The 20,776-nt window shown below is 37.6% G+C and overlaps 1 protein-coding gene across 1 annotated transcript in view; it reads right to left on the bottom strand.

Annotated features, from left to right (window-relative positions):
- Positions 1–20,132, bottom strand: part of GGA1 (golgi associated, gamma adaptin ear containing, ARF binding protein 1) — a 50,964-nt gene extending 30,832 nt beyond the window's left edge. The window contains exons 1-3 of the mRNA XM_063426519.1: positions 20,036–20,132; positions 19,054–19,138; positions 727–802 (exon numbers count right to left, since the gene is read on the bottom strand). Coding sequence (XP_063282589.1) covers positions 727–802; positions 19,054–19,138; positions 20,036–20,066 — 192 coding nt within the window. The 5' untranslated portion in view covers positions 20,067–20,132. The remainder of the gene's footprint in view (positions 1–726; positions 803–19,053; positions 19,139–20,035) is intronic.
- Positions 20,133–20,776: the final 644 nt, after the last annotated feature.

Here is a 20,776-nt window from a genome sequence, read left to right as displayed (position 1 = left end):
AAATCTCTGGGCAGATCTCCTGCTCCTGCTGTCAGCTCCTGCGTGTGAGCTGTGTCAGCTGCCCAGCGCCCCTGCTGCTATGGCACCTGGTGCAGCCACACAGCTCACTGAACTACAAGCCTGGCCAGCCCTGGTGGCACCCCCCTGCATGATGGCACCCGGGGCGGACCGCCCCCCCCGCACCTCCTTAGTACACCACTGCTGCCTCTTTAGCCACATCCCCTCATGCCAGAAAGACTTCCTTGTCAAATGTATGTTCACAGTCTCAGCCCCAACAGCACTAAGTGAGCTACTTTTAAATTCCCCAGCGGGCAGCAGACAGTCAGACAAACTATAAACAGGTAGTGTTATCCTTACTATATGTCTTCTTGGGTGTCCTCTCCTTCTAATGGATGTTAATTTGTTGTTCTGTATGTTAGTGTCTGAGCTGTGCGCATGTCTTTTTGATAAGGAGCGAGGAGGTGTGGCTAAAGAGGCAATCTTATTGTGCAGCAAAAATCATAAAAATGTAAGCATGCATATTAACGAAGCCCAAGCCTATCAAATGCATTAAAGAACTAATGAAGCAGGGAGTCCTTTTAGAAACCAAGAAAAATGTCAACACACTAATAAGAATATCAAGTTATAGATTATTTTTAATGTTTTGGTAAATGGTGTAAAAGTGACGGTTCCCTATTAATGTTTTAATTTTATTTAACACACATTAATGAAAGGTGGTAATATTACCGTGAGTGCTTGCATAGCCTCCCATTCTTGCGGTGACTGTATTTTGTGCGCCAGAAGTCTGGTTGCAAGCTGAGGTCTGGAAGAGTCAAAGTTCACAAGAACATAAATGAAAACAGAACAAAAAGGTACATCAAAATAATGTAATATGTTTCCTTCTTTAAAATTCTTTATAATCATTTTTTTAATTTTTGTCCTTAAATTACATCATTGGTAAAATAGAAAAATATTAGATTGATCAAAAAGATTAAATTATACAATTTATGATTGAAATGGTAATATGGAGTAGAAGAGGGGAAGAAATGAAAGGAAGGGAAAAAAGAAAAAAGTTTACAGAAAAAAGGGAAAGAAATTAATGTTTGGAAATATTAAAACTAATATGCATTAAATGTTCAAGGACTCAACTCCCCAAACAAAAGAGCTTATTTATATAATACTCTACTTAAAGAAAAAGCTCACATTTCCTTTATACAGGAAACCCATTGGAAGAAACAAAATAATCATTACTGGAACTATAAAAAGTTTTTTATTATTATTGCTGAACCATCAGATCAAACAAACAAACAAACAAAAAAAAAGGGGTAGCAATATTGTTTTCTAATTTGGTTAACTACTCATGTGATTATTCCAAAAGTGACTTAGAAGGGAGATTTATTATATGGATAGGAAAGTTCAATGAGATTCAATACACTCTACTCAATATCTATCTTCCTAATAAAGCTCCAATCAAATATATATCAAAAATAATGATAAGAGTAGAAACAATCCGAAAAGGAATATTATTAATAGCAGGTGATTTTAACTGTGTGGCCGACCCTAAATTAGATAAACAAATAAAACCTGGCCAACTTACAGATAAAAATCTTGCTAATCAAGCATCTTCATTATGTAATTTGGCTAAAAAAAAATAAAAATATATATTTTTGATTTATGGAGAACTTTCCATCCCACGGACCGTAACTATACCCATACTTAATCTGCTCATAAAACCTCAGCAATAAAAGATGTGTTGGGGTGACTCTGACCTTATAAAACTAGAAAAATCTATCAAAATAGAGATCAATACATGGTCAGATCACAAATTTCTAATATTAGAAATTAAAGAAAATGGGAAGAAATATTTTTCACCATGGAAACTTAACAATTCCAAAATATAGAATATATAAAAAAATCTCTCTGAATTATTTTTTGCTGAAAATCTTCCTGAAGCTACATCCAACCAAAATGTATGGTCTACATATAAAGCGGTTATTAGGGGTTATTTCATAAAACTAATAAAGTTATGAAAAAAAATTGAGAGGGGCTCCATTATCAGAACTCTATTTACAATTATACAAACTTCAAGCTCAAAATAATAAGACATTTTCTCAGGATACAATACTTTTAATAAAAAAATCTAAAAATATGATAAATCAAAAGATTCTTGAAAGAATCGAATTCAATTTAAAACGATTAAAAACTAAATTTTATTACCGGAGTAATAAAATAGATAAAATACTAACAAATTGACTTAAAAACAAAAAACAAAATGGAGAATAAGATTTATAAAATTATCGAAGATGGAAAAGTTTTGTTGACCCCAGAAGATATAGGTAATTCATTCAAGAAGTATTACGAAAAGCTATATAACCTACATCATACACCTGCAAACCAGGCTATTGTGAAGTATTTACATAAAATAAAAAATTCCTAAAATGACTCCACTCCAAAGAGAAAATCGAAATAAAAAAAAATCAGACAGAAGTAGAAGAAACCACAAATAATTTACAATCATCAAAAACACCTGGCCCTGATGGTTTTTCTAATTTATTTTTTAAAATATTTTAAAAAAATTATAATATCTAATATAACTGCAACGTTTAACGAAATTGCCTCTTCAGGCAAAATAACACGAGAACTATTAAGAGCTAATATAAAGCCTATTTTGAAACCTAACAAAGTTCCAACAGAAATAAATTATAGGCCTATCTCTTTAATAAATATAGATGTTAAATTATATGCTGCAGTATTGGCCAAGAGACTTAACTTATTACTTCCTGAACTGATACATAGAGATCAAATAGAGTTTGTTAAAGGTCGCCACGCTAGCGATAATTCTCGTAGAACCATTGATTTGTTTGAATATGCTAAATTAACAGAGACGCCCCTTCTGACCCTGTCGACTGATGCAGAAAAGGCTTTCGACAGGGTCAGATGGGGATATATGAATGAAGTTCTGACTGCATTCGGCTTGGAAGGTTGGATTGCACTTGCAATCAAGGCGCTTTACAAAAGGTCCATCGGCAAGAATAATAGGATATGATATATGTTCAGAATGGTTCGATATTAACGGAACGAGGCAAGGGTGTCCATTATCGCCCCTGCTATACGTTCTCTCAATCGAACCATTTGCTATAACTATTAGAGAAAATTTGGGAATAAGAGGTATGATAATAGAAGAAGAAGAAGCAAAGATATGCCTTTATGCAGATGACGTATTGATCTCAATAACAGATCCTGATATTTCACTTTCTAATTTAAAGCAAGAGATTAAAAATTATGGTGAGGTGTCAAATTATAAGATAAACTTCCATAAAACCATAGCTTTAACAATTAATATAAATTCTCATATACTAGGTTCTCTTCAAGAGAAATATAACTTCCAGTGGACAAAAAAAAAAGAGTTTCAATATTTAGGAATTATTATTACGGCAAATCCTCAAAATATGGTAGAGACTAATTTTTTAAAAATGTTAAAATACACAAATAAAACTCTAAAGGAATGGCGACCTTTGGAGATTTCTTGGTGGGGAAGAGTCAACACAATAAAAGCATTTGTTATCCCCAAATGGGCCTATCTTTTCAATATGATCCCATTGAAAGTTCCAAAACCTTGGCTAGACATGCTCCAACATTCATTTTCTAACTTTATTTGGAATGGGAAAACACCAAGAATAAAATCTCAAGTTTTAACAAAAAAATATTAATCAAGGAGGAATGGCCTTCCCACTTATCAAAGAGATATATATATATAGTGCTAATATAGTTTCCCATATACATACATTTTATATTTCTGATTCAAAAAAAACAACCCTGGTATCAGATAGAATCAATAAGAACAAAAGAGAAGGATCTAGCGCTCCTGATTTGGGATGATAAGACTAATTATAATATTCATTTAATGCAATCTAACTCTATGATTGTATCTCATCTTATCGATGAATGGCAACGAATCAAAAAATCACTTAAGATATCAAAAAAAGATAATTGAAGGAGCAAATATCCGGGCTATGGAAAGAGTTATTCCAGACATAAATCTCTCCAAATGGAGACTTGAGAAAGAGATCTTTAATAAAGATCTCCTTCAAAACAACAAATTGCTGCCATTTAATAATCTTAAATCTAAACTTAATCTCTCTGACATAGAAATCTTTTCTTACATGAGAGTAAGAGGATTTCTAAATGAGTCCTTATTAAGAAAGGATTGCAGCATTAATAACTTGGTTTATAGGATTTTTGATAAAAAGGTAACAAAATCTACATGTTCTATGGCAACTGATCTGATTAGACAAATTTATTCAGATCTTTTCCCCACAGCTAAAAAACAATGGGAAAAACATCTTAATATTAAATTATCTTATAAGGCTTGGTGCACACCTATGAAATTACTTTGAAAACATATACATTGTTTAAATTTAATTGAAACTTTTTTTTTTTAAAGTTCTTCATAGGTGGTACCTAGTACCAACAAGGTTGGCCAAAATATCTACATCTAATTCCTCCCTATGTTGGAGATGTCTAACACATGAAGGAGATATGTTGCATATCTGGTGGAGCTGTCCAAAAATTTCTAGTTTATGGGATTCAATATATAGTTTTTTTTTTTTTTTTTAATATTAAAATAAAAAAATGTTGACAAGTAGGCCTACTTCATCTCAATTGGGATAGATTCCCCAAAGATCAATTAATATTGACCATCCATTCCTTTATTGTATCGAAGATCCTAATAGCAAGAACTTGGAAACAAACTACTACACCAGATATGAAAAAATGTATGGCTCAATTGCTATTCCAGCTTGAAATGGAGATAGGAGTTGCATGTTTAAATAATGATGGAAAATATATCCATCATTTTGATAACTTGATAAGAAAGATTAAAGAGCGTTTTAAATGAATTTAGTTCATTTTTTCTGATATATTAAAAGGTCCCTTTTTTCAAGCTATAGATTCCAGTCAATAATTGTTAATAATTGTTATGCATGTTTTGTCATGTGTTAAGTCTTGTAATTTTTTATACGTATTTACATTGATGACAACAAATGTATATTTATGTATTTATGAATGCTTTTTGAAAAAGAAAAGAAAACTGAAAAAAAAAATTATTCCAATAAAGAGAAAATTTATACTAAAATTTGTTTTATATTGCGCACACACACACAAAAAAAACAAAAAATAAAAACTAATTGTGTCATAGGATATAATCACATACTTTATATGCTCTGATATCTTGTTTTATTAGTCAGCAAATGAACTTATACTTAAAAAGGACACTTGATTTATCTGAAGGACTACAGCTTAATTTAGTTGTTCTGGTGTGTGCTCCCTTGTTCCTGTAGGCTTTTTAACCCCTTCAGGACGGGTGACGGGCAAGGTCCGTCATCCTGGGGATGCCCTTAACGACGGGTGACGGACCTCATCCATCACGCGGTAAAATTAACGCCGCGATCGCGGGGTTAACGCTGTTGCTGGGTCCCTCTGAGTCAGGGGCAGACCAGCAACAGCAAATTGCGATGTCCCAGCACATGTGATCGCTGTGACAGCCAGTCACAGCGGTCACAATACTGCTGGGATATCTGATCCGCCTCCCTCCACCTCTTGTGGGTTTGTGAAGTGGAGAGAGACGGATCGTTGCAACATTGTGTCCCAGAAATATACTGATTATCTTTCAAAGGTGCCTAATCCCTTTCCCCTTCCTTTAAAAAAAAAAAAAAATATTAACCCTTTCCCTGCTGCTTGATCACTGCTAGCAGTGATCAATATACAGGTCACAGTACTTTACTGTGATCTATTTTTTTTTTACACTTAAGGGTTAAATTTTATTTTTTTTGTAACCCTAAGGGGTTAAATTTTATTCTTTTATTTTATTAATTTGTGATTTAGTTAGTTGGTGGGTGGAATTTAGTGGTAATTTGGGGAATTTAGTTAGGGGTTAAAAAAAAAAAGTTTAGTTATTTAGTTAAAGTTTTCTTAGCTGTGTTAACTGTATTAAAAATGTTGCGAAAGTATAGCGCAGAGGAGGCTTATGCCCTGTTAGCCGCCGACTCAGAGGTGACCGACACTGCCTCAGAGAGTGACGCAGGGGACAGGGACTATGTGCCAGATACTGCAGTAACATCAGAGGAAGTCGCTGATTCCCCTAATGTTCAATATGGCGCAGATGACTGGGTACCCCCTAATCATTTTTCGCCAGACATCCCAGTGTTCACTGCCAATCCTGGCATACAGGCTGACCTGTCTGGCTATAATGCGCTGGATTGTATGGAGCTCTTTTTGGGGGATGATTTTTTTGGGGAGGTAGTTACCCAGACGAATCTGTATGCGGAGCAATATCTTGCACGCAACCAAGACTCCCGAATCGCCAGGACAGAGAGATGGTACCCAACCAGTGTGCCAGAAATTAAACAATTCTGGGCACTGACCATGTTAATGGGGATAGTTAAAAAGCCCACAATTAGAATGTACTGGACTAAAAATCCTATTTTTAATACCCCCATTTTTTTCCCAGACTATGCATAGGGAGAGATATGAGGACATACTGCGTTTTATGCATTTTAATGACAATATGAAGTGCCCCCCAAAAGGTCATCCGCAGTATGACATTCTTTATAAAATACGCCCTCTAATTTCCCACTTAAATGAAAAATTTGCCACTATTTACACCCCAAAAAACAAATTTCAATTGATGAGTCCCTCATGAAATAAGGGAAGACTGGGATTTAGACAATACATCCCATCCAAAAGATCCCGGTATGGGATCAAATTTTATAAAATTATGTGAAAGTGGCAGTGGCTATGTATACACCTTCCGTGTATACGAAGGAATGGATAGCCACCTTGATCCCCCAGGTTGCCCAGATACAATAGGGACAAGTGGGAAAATTGTCTGGGACTTAATAATGCCATTAATCAACAAAGGTTATCACTTACACATCGATAACTTTTATAACAGCATCCCACTCTTACAAATGCTGTACTGTTTTGAGACCGTGGCCTGTGGCACTATCAGGAAGAGTCGCACAGGTTTCCCAAAGGCTCTAGCAGAAAAAAAAATAAAAAAGGGGGAAACAGCAGCTCTCTGCCAGAATGAACTGCTGGCACTCAAGTACCGCGATAAAAAGGAGGTTTTCATCCTAACTACCATCCATGGGGAAAACACTCGCAGGGTCGCAGTTCGTGGCAGAGAGGAATATAAACGGGTGCCAGTCTGCATTCAGCAATATAATCGGCACATGGGGGGGAGTTGATCTATCCGATCAACTAATGCAGCCGTATCTAATCATGCGCAAAACCAGGGCATGGTATAAAAAAAGTGGGCATATATATATATATATATATATATATATATATATATATATATATATATATATATATATATATATATATATATATAATGCAGACGGCAGTCGACAATGCCTTTATTATTTTTAAAAAGGCAAATGCTGAGCTGAAATGCACATTCCTTTCATTTCAATTTCAGCATTTCTGGGTTACTTGAGTGCCACAGAGGGGGACCATCAGTGGAGCCTAGCAGAAGAATGGAGGCAGGTCACTTCTGCTTTAAGATTCCACCAACCCCTAAAAAACAAAACGCCCAGAAAAGGTGCAGGGTGTGTTACAAGAGGGGCATAAGAGTTGAGACAAGCTATTACTGCCCTGATTGCCCCTCTCAGCCCGGCCTATGTATTGGCCATTGTTTTAAAGTTTTCCACACCCAGGCCGAATAAGCAGACCCGTTTTGGGGTGTGATTTTAATCAACTGTCTGGTTACCAAATCTTGGCTTTGTCTCCCGTTTATCCTGTCTTCTCTGATCCTTGACCTCGGCTTGTCCTATCGTTGTTCCGTTCTCTTTACCCCTTTGACCTCGGCTTGTACCTGGACTATTTTCTGCTTGTATAGCCCGGCCATTCTAAGGACCGGTATTACAAGTTTCTCTCTCTGTGTTCTCTCTCTTTGTGGTCTGTCTGTGTTTTGGAATCCGTGACAGCATTGCCCGTGACACATTGTTGCACTAAGAGGACATAGCTGAGCAACATATTAAGTGTTAAACTGCCATAGCACACATAAGGATTGCAAAATATACAGTAACATCTCCAAGTGTGTGTCAAAAAGGCAGAAAAAATGCTAATTGTAACTAGACTTGGTACAAACGAACAAAAAAATGATCCTACGCTAAGGTTTAAAATATGCCTTTTGAAATGCCCTGGGGTGTCTACTTTAAGAAATGGTAGGCCTTTGTGGGGTAATTTGAACTTAAAACCTGCGAAGATGCTTGGAATTTGCACATGGGCCGAGCATCAAAATTCAAAGTTCGGTAAAAACTGATATGGCTTGGTCTCCAATGTGCCCCTTCAACATCCACATATCCCCAAAAAGGGTACACATGGGGGTATTGCTGCACTAAGAGGACATAGCTGAGCAACATATTAGGTGTTCTACTGCCATAGCACACATAAGGATTACAAAATATACAGTAACATCTCAAAGTGTGTGTCAAAAAGGCAGAAAAAAATGCTAATTGTAACTAGACTTGGTACAAACTAACAAAAAAATGATCCTACGCTAAGGTTTAAAATATGCCTTTTGAAATACCCTGGGGTGTCTACTTTAGGAAATGGTAGGCCTTAGTGTTTTTTTTTTGTTTGTTTTTTAAAACTTTCCAACTGCAATAATGCCCCAAATTGAAGCATAGGCCAATTAAATCCATCTCTCAAAATTGTACTGTAAATACTGAAATGGATAGGTCTCCTATATGGCACTGTAGCTTCACGAAATAGTGCCAAAGACATACAATGGGGGTGTCATTTTACTCAGAAGACTTAGCTGAGCATAATTTGGGGGGGTTTGAACTTAGTGGCACATGTGAAATATACAGAATGCCTAGCAAAAATGCAATCCATATGTAAAAAACGCACAAAATTATTTTTTACCACATAATTTGGCATATATTGGTGAAAAAATGGGGGCATGTTAAGGCACAATGTGCACTTTATGAGATACCCTGGAGTGTCTACTTTTACAAATGGTAGGCCTTTGTGGGTTTTTTTTGAACAGTCAAACTGTTATAATACCCCAAATGGACACATAGGCTCATTAAATCCGTCTCTCAAAATTCTACTGTGAATACTGAAAAGGGCAGGTCTCCTGTATGGCACTAACTTCACGAAATAGTGCCAAAGACATACAATGGGGGTGTCATTTTACTCAGCAGATGTAACTGAACACAAGATAAAACTTTGTACAGGAATAGCACACACCAACTTTACAAAATAAACATGAGAAGTTCATTGTTATAAGTTTGTGTGCCAAAAAAAAAAAACACACAATTTTACTCCAATATTTAGCAGAGGTTGGCGGTGAAATGGCTATGTAGAAAGTGTCAAAACCACCTTAGGTAAATAGCCTGTGATGTCTACTTTATATAAATATATACTTTTGTGTGGCAATTTTGTTTTCTTTTATGGCTATTAGGCTTACAAGACAAACATACCAAATTCTAAAATCGCTCCACATTAAAATTTTATTTGACTCCTTGTGCTTTGTGACCTGTAACTACCAAAAAAAAAAAAAAACTGAAAATCCCAGACACATTATATATTCTGTAAATCAGAACAACTAAATTAATTTATTTTTAATTACTTTACTTAACCTGCACTAATTATGCACACATTATGATTGCAAAAACACACAATATTTTTCATTTATTTTTTGCATTTTTCTGTATTTTCTTTTATAATAAATATATATATATATATATATATATATATATATATATATATATATATATATATATATATATATATATATATATATATATATATATATATATATATATATATATATGTCATATCAAATTAAAGCCCTTTCTGTCCTTTAAAAAACAGTATATAATATGTGCCGGTGCAATAAATGAGAGAGATGCAAATTGCAGTTGAACGCAAACAGCAAGAAAATGCAAAAATTGCTTGTGTCATTAAGCGTAAGTCAAGCTTCTGAAGCTGTGTCCTTAAGGGGTTAAGTGTATAATTTTTTTTTTTTTTTTTTTTTTAAAGTGTATACATTGCTCCCTAGCAACACCTGCAGTGACAGTCACTCAGACGGCCACTAGAGGTGCATCCTACACATTGTGCAACACTGATGTTCAGAGTTGCCACACACTGCATGGAGATGTTGAACGCTCCCCATAGAGGTGCATTGTTTCAATGCATCACTATAAGGAAATGCCGATTGGCGCAGCGCTGCGTTTTGCTGTGCATCTGCCTCCCAATACTTTATGGGACAGCAATGAATTGACTAAGATCACACAGTTTGATGATCTCAGCCAAGGAGGAGAGGAGGCAGAGCCAGCCACAATCAGACCAGCACAGCACTGGAAAAAGGTACGTTTTAAACCTTTTTAACAGAGCCAATGGAGGGGCACCTAATCAGCAGTTTACAAACTACTATAGTTTACCTTTAACCCCATAAGGATGGAGGCAATTGTACAAGTTATATACCAAAACAAAACCTGGAATTTAAACTTTGTTTGTTCAACCATAAATTTACCACTTTCATATTAAGTGCACCCACACTTTATTTTTAATATCATTTTGGTCAGGAGAAATAGTGTTTTCATCTCACATCAAATATTTATATATTGAACATACCTTAAAATAAATAAAATCTTAAAAAAAAAAAAAGTGGGAAATAAAGACATTTATGCATGACATTTTAACAGAGTGTCACAATTATTGTTGTCTTTTACAGTAATAGGGGGGTCTGCCTTGACGTTGGCAGGCGGGCATTCCCTCCAATGGCCATTGGAGCAACTAAATGACCTCCCCATTTGTCTAAATATACATAGGGATTAAGGAGAAAGCGCAGGTAACATTTTCTTTTCTTTGGTTTTTACTATATATTGGGACTGATGTGTATTGTACTCCTTGCTGCTGGCCCAGCAGTAATGGGACTAAGCGCAGGACTTCTCTTTTTGTATTTGTATTTACTTTGTATCACACAGCCTGGTTACAATGCTGCTGCCCATCCCATGTGTTCCCTGTTAAGGGTTAATAAGTATAGGGGTGTATATAAAAAATACCCCTTTCTGTCTCATTAGAGATATCTTTGCCAGAAGCTCAAGGAAGCAGGCTGAAGGGTCAGTGGTTAGGACCCGCTTAGGGGGGTCTGCCTTGACGTTGGCAGGCGGGCATTCCCTCCAATGGCCATTGGAGCAACTAAATGACCTCCATTTGTCTAAATATACATAGGGATTAAGGAGAAAGCGCAAGTAACATTTTCTTTTTTGTTTTTTACAGTAATAAAATACACATTTGTGTTAAAGGAACACTATAGGGTCAGGAAAACACAGACACATGTATTCCTGACCCTATAGTGTTAAAACCACCATCTAGCCCCCCTAAATGTAGCAAAATCGTACATGCATTCGAGCCTGATGCTGCTGGCTCTGTCCTGTCTGCCCCAGACCCGCAAGCAGTCTGCTGACATCATTAGCAGTGGTAGCCTGATCCAATCACAGTGCTTCTCCATAGGATTGGCTGAGACTGACAAGGAGGCAGATTAGGAGCAGAGCCAGCACAATCCAAACACAGCCCTGGCCAATCAGCATCTCCTCATGGAGATTAATTGGATCAATGAATCTCTATGAGGAAAGTTCAGTGTCTGCATGCAGAGGGAGGAGACACTGACTGTTTGGATGCATTTTAGGCAGCCATGACCCAGGAAGGATCTCTAACAGCTATCTGAGGAGTGACCAGTAAAGTTATCACTAGGCTGTAATGTAAACACTGCATTTTCTCTGAAAGACCGTGTATACAGCAAAAAGCCTGAAGGTAATGATTCTGTAGTTGTTCTGGTGACTGTAGTGTCCCTTTAAGTGATGTCTCCAGTACAACAGTACCCCCCATGTACAAGTTTTATGAGGTTTTGGAAAGTTACAGGGTCAAATATGGGGCTTTCCTCTCTTCAGTTTTTGCACATTGAAATTTGCCATATTTGTTTAATAGGCCTATGTTGCCTTTGAGATTGTATGGCTGCCTAGGAAGGAGTATTACCCCCATCGTGGCATACCATTTGCAAAAGTTAAATATAGGTCTTGCCCATTTCCATCTTCATGCCTGGAAATTTGACAAAGTGATTTTCTGGTTTTATGTCCCCTTTGAGAGAGTATGGCATACCATTTTCAAGTTTGCGTATGGCCAAATACGCTATTTTCAAATGGCATATTCTGAGAGGTTTGCTGTAGTCACTTTATCACATATTCAGGCCCCATTTAGTGGTCATACTTTATTTTGTGCTTTTTTTCACACACATGAACTCACAGGGCATTACAGAGTGTGTGCAATATATATGTATTTTTTTTTAATATAAAGTAGAAAACCAAACTTGTCTAGAGCTTTAAAACAAACAATAGTAGTTAAAGCTAGTGAGATGCAGGTATACATGGTTTTAGGATACAATGAGTGCAACTGAGTTGAAGTAGCAGGATATTCTGATCATAGTAGTAGGTAAGAATGTTATGGGCGAGAGACCTATAGCTTAGAGTTGCACATGAGTGAAAGGGAAGACTACCAGCACTGAACATCAGTTCCATGAAAAACTTCAAGCCTAATGAAGGAGTAAAAAACACACAATAAAAAGGAATAAGACAACAGGTCAAAAGCAAAAATAGTCTAACAAGACTGCGACCACTCAGAGCAAGAGAGTATTATGCCCTTAACTTGAAAGAGTCTCCATTCATACGTTTTCCAATATTGGGAAGTAGCTGGAGCATTAGTGTTCCCACTCTCCGCTATCAGGCCCTCTAGATGTTGCCGATTTTCCCTCTACAGGGCATAACTGGTACCAAAGGGCGGTAGCTCTGCGTCACCTCTGCCCCAAGCTGGAATTGGTGGCCCATGCTCCATGTCCATGGATCCCCACCACCCAGGCAATATGATCGTAGGTTCAACATATTTTGAAGCAAACCCTGGGTATGTTGGGATGAGCTGGAGATACCTTTGAGTGAGCCACTGGCCCAGAAGAGGTACGGGCTATGAAACCATTGCTCTGGGTTGGCTGTGAAGCTGGAGGGGTGAGTATATTGGCTTTGCTGTAGATGTGATGCCAGAATTTCTGTCAGACCGTCAAATATGGTTTAGAAACAACTTTGTCTATTGATGGGGGTTTAGCGTGGCGGCGACAAGGACCCCAGGGTTGTTGGCTTGAAGGGCAGAGTTTTCATCATCCTGGTGGAGAACAGGATAATCCCCACTGGTCCAGGGGATAGGGTGATGGGGCTTCAAGAGTGTATTAAGAACTGGCGCACACCGCCACGTGTGATCTGCCACCTCTTACCCTAGCAGCCCGAATAGGCCTCAATCAGGATCAAGGTATAACAAGATAGTCCAAATCAGGAGTAGAAACCTTTGCTGGGCTGATTTAACAAACAGCCTGTGTCTTGGGTTTTTAAGCACGATTTCTTGATAGCTATTGAGATATATGTCTGGCCCCACCCCCATGTCTCAATATTTAGATAGAACATTTTCTCACAATTATAACAGTATCCACATGTACCAGTTTTGCAAAATGTTTGGTGGAAGTCACAGGGCCAAATATATTAGATTGTCAAATTTCCAAGTTGAAAATGGCAAAGTAATTTTCTGGGCCTATGTCATCTTTGAAAAAGTCTGGCAGCCCATGAAAAAAAAAAAAATTGCCTCCATTTAGTGGTCATATTTTTTGTTTTGTCCCACACACAAATTCAGTTTTCACAGGAAATGTCATAATCCTGATATTATTTAGTGCAATAAAGCATCAATATTTTTATTACACATGGTCTCACGAATATGAGTAACCCCATGTACCATTTTTTTTGATAAGCTACAGAGCCAAATATTATTAGATGTCCCTTTCACATCAAAATCAAGAGTGGTTTTCTGCACTTCTGAAAAAAAAAAAAAACACTACACAAAAGGGCACGCATTTAGACTGGAAGAAGGGATATTAATCTAAGGTAAAGGAAAGGTGTGGTTTTTTTTTTATAGTAAGAACAATGGGATTCTCTGTCAGAAGAGGTGGCTTTATCAGAGTCTACACAGGTTTAAACAGCAATTGGATAAATACTTGCAAAATCATAATATGCAGGGATATAGTTTTTTAATTCGTGAAGCTTGTTGATCAGAGGATAAATCTAACTGCCATTCTGGGGTCAACAAGGAATTTTTTTCCTAGTTTGTTGCAAAATTGGAAGCACTTTAGACTGTTTTTTTGTCTTCTTTTGGATCAACAGCAAAAACAAATGTGAGGAAGGCTGAACTTGATGTACGCAAGTCTCTTTTCAGCTATGTAACATAGCACCTGGTGACCTTTAACACGTTTTCAAGAATGTGGCAAAATTACACATACATGTCTTCATATTTAATCTGTATGCTCCAGTTTCCAGTATGGGACCAATTGATACTAGCACCATCCCCAAAGTCTCACTTACAAAAGAGTGAACGATCTTGACCACCTGTATGTTCCTCTTCTGCAACTGTCACTAGTCTAATACTATCCTTACCTTTTTTGTGTCATTTTACCCGACTCCCGCTAGCATGTAAGCTCATTGAGCAGGGCCCACAACCCCTCTGTTCCTGTGTGTCCAACTGGTCTGGTTACAACTACATGTCTATTCGTCCACCCACTGTAAAGCGCTGCGGAATTTGATGGCGCAATATAAATAACAACAATAATAATAATAATAATATTATAAATGGCACAAAAGAGGTTATCCCATCTCTTTTGGATTGTTTGACTTATTTCTGACATTTTCTCCAAATCTTTGTTAAGAATTGAATCTGGTCTGCCAAATTTGTTTTTATATGTGCATCTAGTTTTAGATTTTATATCTGCATCTAGTTCAAATGCTTAAGTGTTCCATTAACTTTTTTTTTTTTTTTTTTTTTTTAAATCTTTGAGTAATGTTTTTGTCTTCCCAAAGAGAATAGGTTATTCCAAGGGCAGGTTACATAAATTATTCTGATGCAGAGGGCATTACCAGGATTTTATCCAAACTGTCTAATGACTAAAGCTAGGGCAATGGACCTGGAAGCAAACCCTAAACTCTCCAATGTGGTATCTCATATTAATATTTTTAAGCCGCTTGACTGGATACTCATTAGAGTCCTTCCTCAAACAAACAATCTTCTAGATCACTAGACCAAATCCTTTGTGATTTACATATTAAGAACTATAGTCTGAGAGGCAGCAGTAAACTAAGATTTACACGGAGTAGAATCCATTCTCCATTCACTGGATATTTAACATTAGCAGATTTTCCTATGGGAATAGTGGTTTAGTAGTGTTAATTTGTAAATATGATTTGGTAGTGTTAATTTGGACCATTGCCCAAGTTAACTAATACTTTCCACTCACTCATTCTTTGTTATGGAAAAAGGGTCAAACCTTTTTAAAATAAAAGGCTTCTTAAAAACTTATTTAAGATATGGATGCAACTGAAAAGTCATTTAGCCTTTTATTCCTCCATGTGTCTTTTGGATGCCCAACCAGTGAGACTTTCATAACAACTGGCAAATGTATTTTTCATCCAAGACACAGATTACTCTTACATCATCTTCATCAGATGATTTAATGCGAGGAAATCAAAGTCAATGGAAAAGTTATCCAAGACAGACACCACCTACCTGGTAATTAGTTTATAATCTGAATTTGGAGTTAAACCATTCTTCTACAAAAATAAAAAGTTGTATGGCCAGGGCATCACATGTAAAATATAACACACTTGCCAGAACTATAGCGACAAAAAAAATGGAATACTAGTACCTCGCAGGGCTAGCATTCAGGGTATAAAGGAGCAACCTCCTAGGACTCTCCATGCCAACACTGCCATGTCCGGTTTTAGCTGGAATAGTCGCAAGTGTTCCCCAGATACAGACCGGCATCTCTGGATCTACCTGTTTTAGTGAGGAGGAGGAGGGGACAACCTATCTTTAGCATCGTTATGAACGATGTATGTGAGAAACCCCTATTTAATATATACAAGGTGTTGACGGTCCAGAGACATCCAATTAAGCACATCTCAGTTGTGTCTTGTAATTGTAGAGAAGGATTCACATTTACAATAAAGTTAAATATATTACTGAAAACTGTGGTTTAAACTTAAAAGCATCTTTTGACGTTAAGCTCGTTTGAGTAGTGCCCTCATGTCCTTTTGTATCTGTATGCTCATGAGTAACATAATGAACAAGAATTGGGTAATACAGGTGCCCCAAAGAGAAATCAGTGAGTATGCCAATGACATCTCCCATGGAAAGCGCCAGGAGACATACATGGTGAAGTCTGATACTCAAAATAGCCAAAACACTAAAAACATTATTGCGAATTTATAAAATGTGAAAAACAAACAACTAATGTTAAACAAAACCAAGACACTGATTACCGTATATACTCGAGTATAAGCAGAGTTTTTTAGCAAATTTTTTGTGCTAAAAAACCCCAACTCGGCTTATACTCGAGTCAATTGTCTGTATTATGGCAATTTGCATTGCCATTATACAGACTGGGGGAGAGGGGTGCTGGCAGAGCTGTACTTACCTCTCCTGCAGCTCCTGTCAGCTCTCTCCTCCTCTGCGCCGTCCGTTCAGCACCTCGGTCAGCTCCCAGTGTAAATCTCGCGAGAGCCGCGGCTCTCGCGAGACTTACACTGTGAGCTGACAGAGGGAGCTGCACTGACCGCGCGGAGGAGGAGAGAGCTGACAGGAGCTGCAGGAAAGGTAAGTACAGCTCTTTGCAGCAGACTTTACTGTGTGCTGTAAAAAAAACAACCTTATTTGATCAGTAATTTAATGCACCTGCTCATAGATTTATCAAAGGTGGGAGGGGGGCGCCTGAGTTTTGTCCTGCCTAGGGCAGCACAAAACCAGGATACACCACTGCATATCCCCCCATGATGCCAGGAGTACGCTGACCCGACTCATAGTCGTGGTCATGGTGCTTGGAGAGAGCTGACAGGAGCTGCAGGAAAGGTAAGTACAGCTCTGCCAGCACCCCTCTCCCCCCACTGAACTACCAATGCTGGACCACCAGGGAAGGAGCCCCCCTCCCTGCCATATATCAAGCAGGGAGGGGGGACGAAAAAAAAATAATGAATAAAAAAAAATAATAATTATTAAATAATAAAAAAATAATACAATAATAATAATAATAAATAATTAAATAAAAATAATAATTAATAATAATAACAAAAAATTGTAAATAATAAAAATTTAAATAATAAAAAAAAAAAAACACCCACCCCCACCAAGGCTCTGCAACTCTCACACACTCACGCTGCACTCACACACTCACGCTGCACTCATACACACACACACACACACACACACACACACTGCATTCATTATACACACACTGTAAATAAATATTCAATTAATATATTTTTTTTAGGATCTAATTTTATTTAGAAATTTACCAGTAGCTGCTGCATTTCTCACCCTAGTCTTATACTCGAGTCAATAAGTTTTCCCAGTTTTTTTGGGTAAAATTAGGGGCCTCGGCTTATATTCGGGTCGGCTTATACTCTAGTATATACGGTAATATAAATTAGAGCAAATTCTATTTGTCCAAGATTATAGGTTGTTAACAAAGTGTATGAGAAAATACAAAACAGTGCACAGCCCCTCGAGCAGCAAAAGAAAAGTATTGCAAATGCACAATACAGATTGCATAAGAAAAAAAATCAAATGAACAAATTGTCCATGTGTGAAGCAATGAACATTAGGGTGGAAGTTTCTTGAAAATGCCTGTGGCCCCTGAATTAACCAGATGATAGGACACATCACCAATAAATCCAATTAATCTGGTGTCCCAGATAAAGTGATGATCTAATGGCCACAGACAAAAACAAGAATATGGTAACTATTGGTATGATGATTTATATTGTAGATATAGAGGTCAGATGGTCGAAACGGTAATCATTGTCTGACTCACCTACTAGCATCAAGGCTAAATATAGGACAGAAAATACCACACAGTGTTCTGCATGCTTCACAGCCTCTGGACCACTGCTTCATCTGCAATAGCCAATTCTAGATGTTGATATATAGAGAGTTTCCCACGCAAAGTTTAGTTGCTGATCAGTCGACTCAATTGCATTAATTCAGGGACTGTTACCATGTCACAGGAGTCAAATAAATGCCTACTGTCATGATCAGAGTCTCAAACTAACATTTGTTTACTTTTTGATGTGCCCATTAGCCTATTACGCAATCCAATTTCAACTGCAATTTAAGTGCCTTTGTGTCTACTTTCACTACATTCCGAGTTGAACAGCATCTGGAAGGCAGAAGGTACATTTGCCTAATACGACCGGTGATGCCATTAATCTTTTTGACTGCTAGAAATGTAAACAAGGTAGGGGTTTATACAATTTAAATGTATAAAGCATAATATGCTACAGAAAACATGACAGACGCGGGTTATCAATACCACTCCTCAACATTGCAGCCATCCATTCTAAACATATACATACAAATCTCTTGCATGCTTTCCTAGACCTACGCGTCTGCTTTCGCACTCCTTTCCTGAACCTTTTCTAATGCTGCTCCCTGTTTTGGAATTCCCTGGGTCGCACCACCTGGCTCACTGCCATCCTTCTTTGCTTTAAGTGCATCTTGCAAAATGCTTAGAGTCAAGCACTTCATTATAACACTTAAACCTTGCGAGGTACATTTCACAAAAGCTGGAAACTAAGGTCCTCTATACAACATTATCAAGTTACCACACACACATGGACACAAGAACAAAATATAAAACATTAAAAACATTTTTTATATAACAGCACATGATCAATGGCAAAACCACACATACCTAAAACACATTTCTTATACTAGTAAAAGTAGGCACATTGCCCAATTTACTGTATCTAACTACAACTTGGCCCACATTGGGTAGTTTACTGAAGTGTGAAAATGTCAGGAAATCAAAATTACTTTTTGAAGTTTTAGGCTGCAATAGCCAAGTTAGTAACGCTGTTAATTATACATTATGTACGGTAATGCCCACTTTTGCTGTGAACCCACACACTTAAAAAGTGTTCTCACCCTTCTAGATCCCGGTTCAGTTGATCACAGAAAGCCTGAACATCTTCCCAGTCTTGCTCTTTATTTAGAGGGTTTGTGGCCCGATCTGCAGAAGAAGAAGAATGCGAACAGGAACAAAGTCACATGATGTGGCATGCATGTTTCATTAAGACATTGTTAGCTCTGACCCACAGATTGCAAATATTCCATCGCTGAAAAAAAACTACAAGGGGTGCTACAGAAAAAAAAGTTTTATGCAAGAGAACAATGACCTGGCTAGGTCTGATTGGCAGCCAAATTAACAGACAGTTAACCATGTGTGAAGACAGCAAAACAAATTTACTTTTTATGTGTCTAAAACCTCTCTAAATAATGAATTCAAAGTTCAAAATAGACAAAAAAAAAAGAATAGAAAAATGCCTAAAATCAGCTTCTTTTTTTTTTGGTCTGGCACTTTTGTCCCAACATTTCGAGGTAACTTTGTATTTCAGACAATTAATCCTATCTATCCTTCAAACACACAGACGGTGGCTATAAGGTACTTCCCTATCTGTCTTAGAACTACAATTCCCATGGTGCTCAGTCAGGCTGATGACACGTCATGGGAGTTATAGCTCTCTAGAAGCTGGTTATATACTTCCTAACCCTAGGAGGTAATTTAGAGAGAAATCACATATAGAAGTAATAAAGCTGTATTGGCAGTATATCTGCTGTACAAGTCACATGACAGATGTCCAGGACAGGAGCAGTGCCAAGTCAGAGTTCTATCAGATAGACCGGATAGAAAGCTCACAGCTCAGATCGCTGGCTGATAAACTTAGACAACATGTGACGTCACACGTGCCGGTGGAGGGCAGCCAGCCAGGCAGGCGTTTTGACGGTTCGATGCGGAAGTGGAGACCTGCGAGCTCCGCGGTCGCTGTCAAGCTTTGAGTGACAGGATATCTCCTGCACCGGTGAAGCGGACACCCACCGCACCGTCCTACCCCCACCCAACACTCACTGATACGGGCTTCCAGGCTCTCCTCCTCCATCCTCCGAACGGACAAGATCGCTCGCCACTTCCGGCAGGCTCGGCGACACTTCCGCCAGGTCTCGAGGCCGACTTTACGTCATTTCCGCCCAGACTCGGGTCACGCGCTTAAAACTTTCCTGACACTCTGACAGCCAGGCGCAAGCCACACCCACCTGCTGGGTGCAGTGAAGGGCTTTGAGGGGATGTGTAGATGTGTTGTGTTTTATTTGTCCTGGCATGTAACTAACAATTTAGAGATGTCAACATTTAATACGTGAGTTTTAAAGCCCTGCATACACTAAAATTAATTTTATAGTGGGATTTACATTTAGTATGGGAAATACAAGTTTGTAACTGTATCACGCTATGTTAGTATCTTTTTTATTAAAGGTCGGATACATATAAAGACACAGTTCACTTACTACTGTTACAACTATCAAATCCCTGCGGACATTCGAAAGCACCCACATAAAGACTTTAATTGGGACTCTTCATTATATATCTTTTTTGTTTGACCCCTAAGTATACAATAGGGGTATACCAACTAAGCGCTGATACTATCTTTTATTTTTAATTTTGTGTCGTTAAGATGTTTTAAAACTTGGGAAGGTTTTTAAAGTATTAAGCAGCTTTTTACAAATTTCTCTTGTGGATGATTGCAATTTGAAGCATTTGCTTAGAAAATTCACTGCATATTTATATTTATTTTGCACTCTCTATAGACTTGTT

The sequence above is a fragment of the Pelobates fuscus genome, chromosome 7 (genome assembly GCF_036172605.1).
Source record: "Pelobates fuscus isolate aPelFus1 chromosome 7, aPelFus1.pri, whole genome shotgun sequence".
NCBI lineage: Eukaryota > Metazoa > Chordata > Amphibia > Anura > Pelobatidae > Pelobates > Pelobates fuscus.
This window is presented reverse-complemented; position numbering and strand designations above follow the sequence as displayed.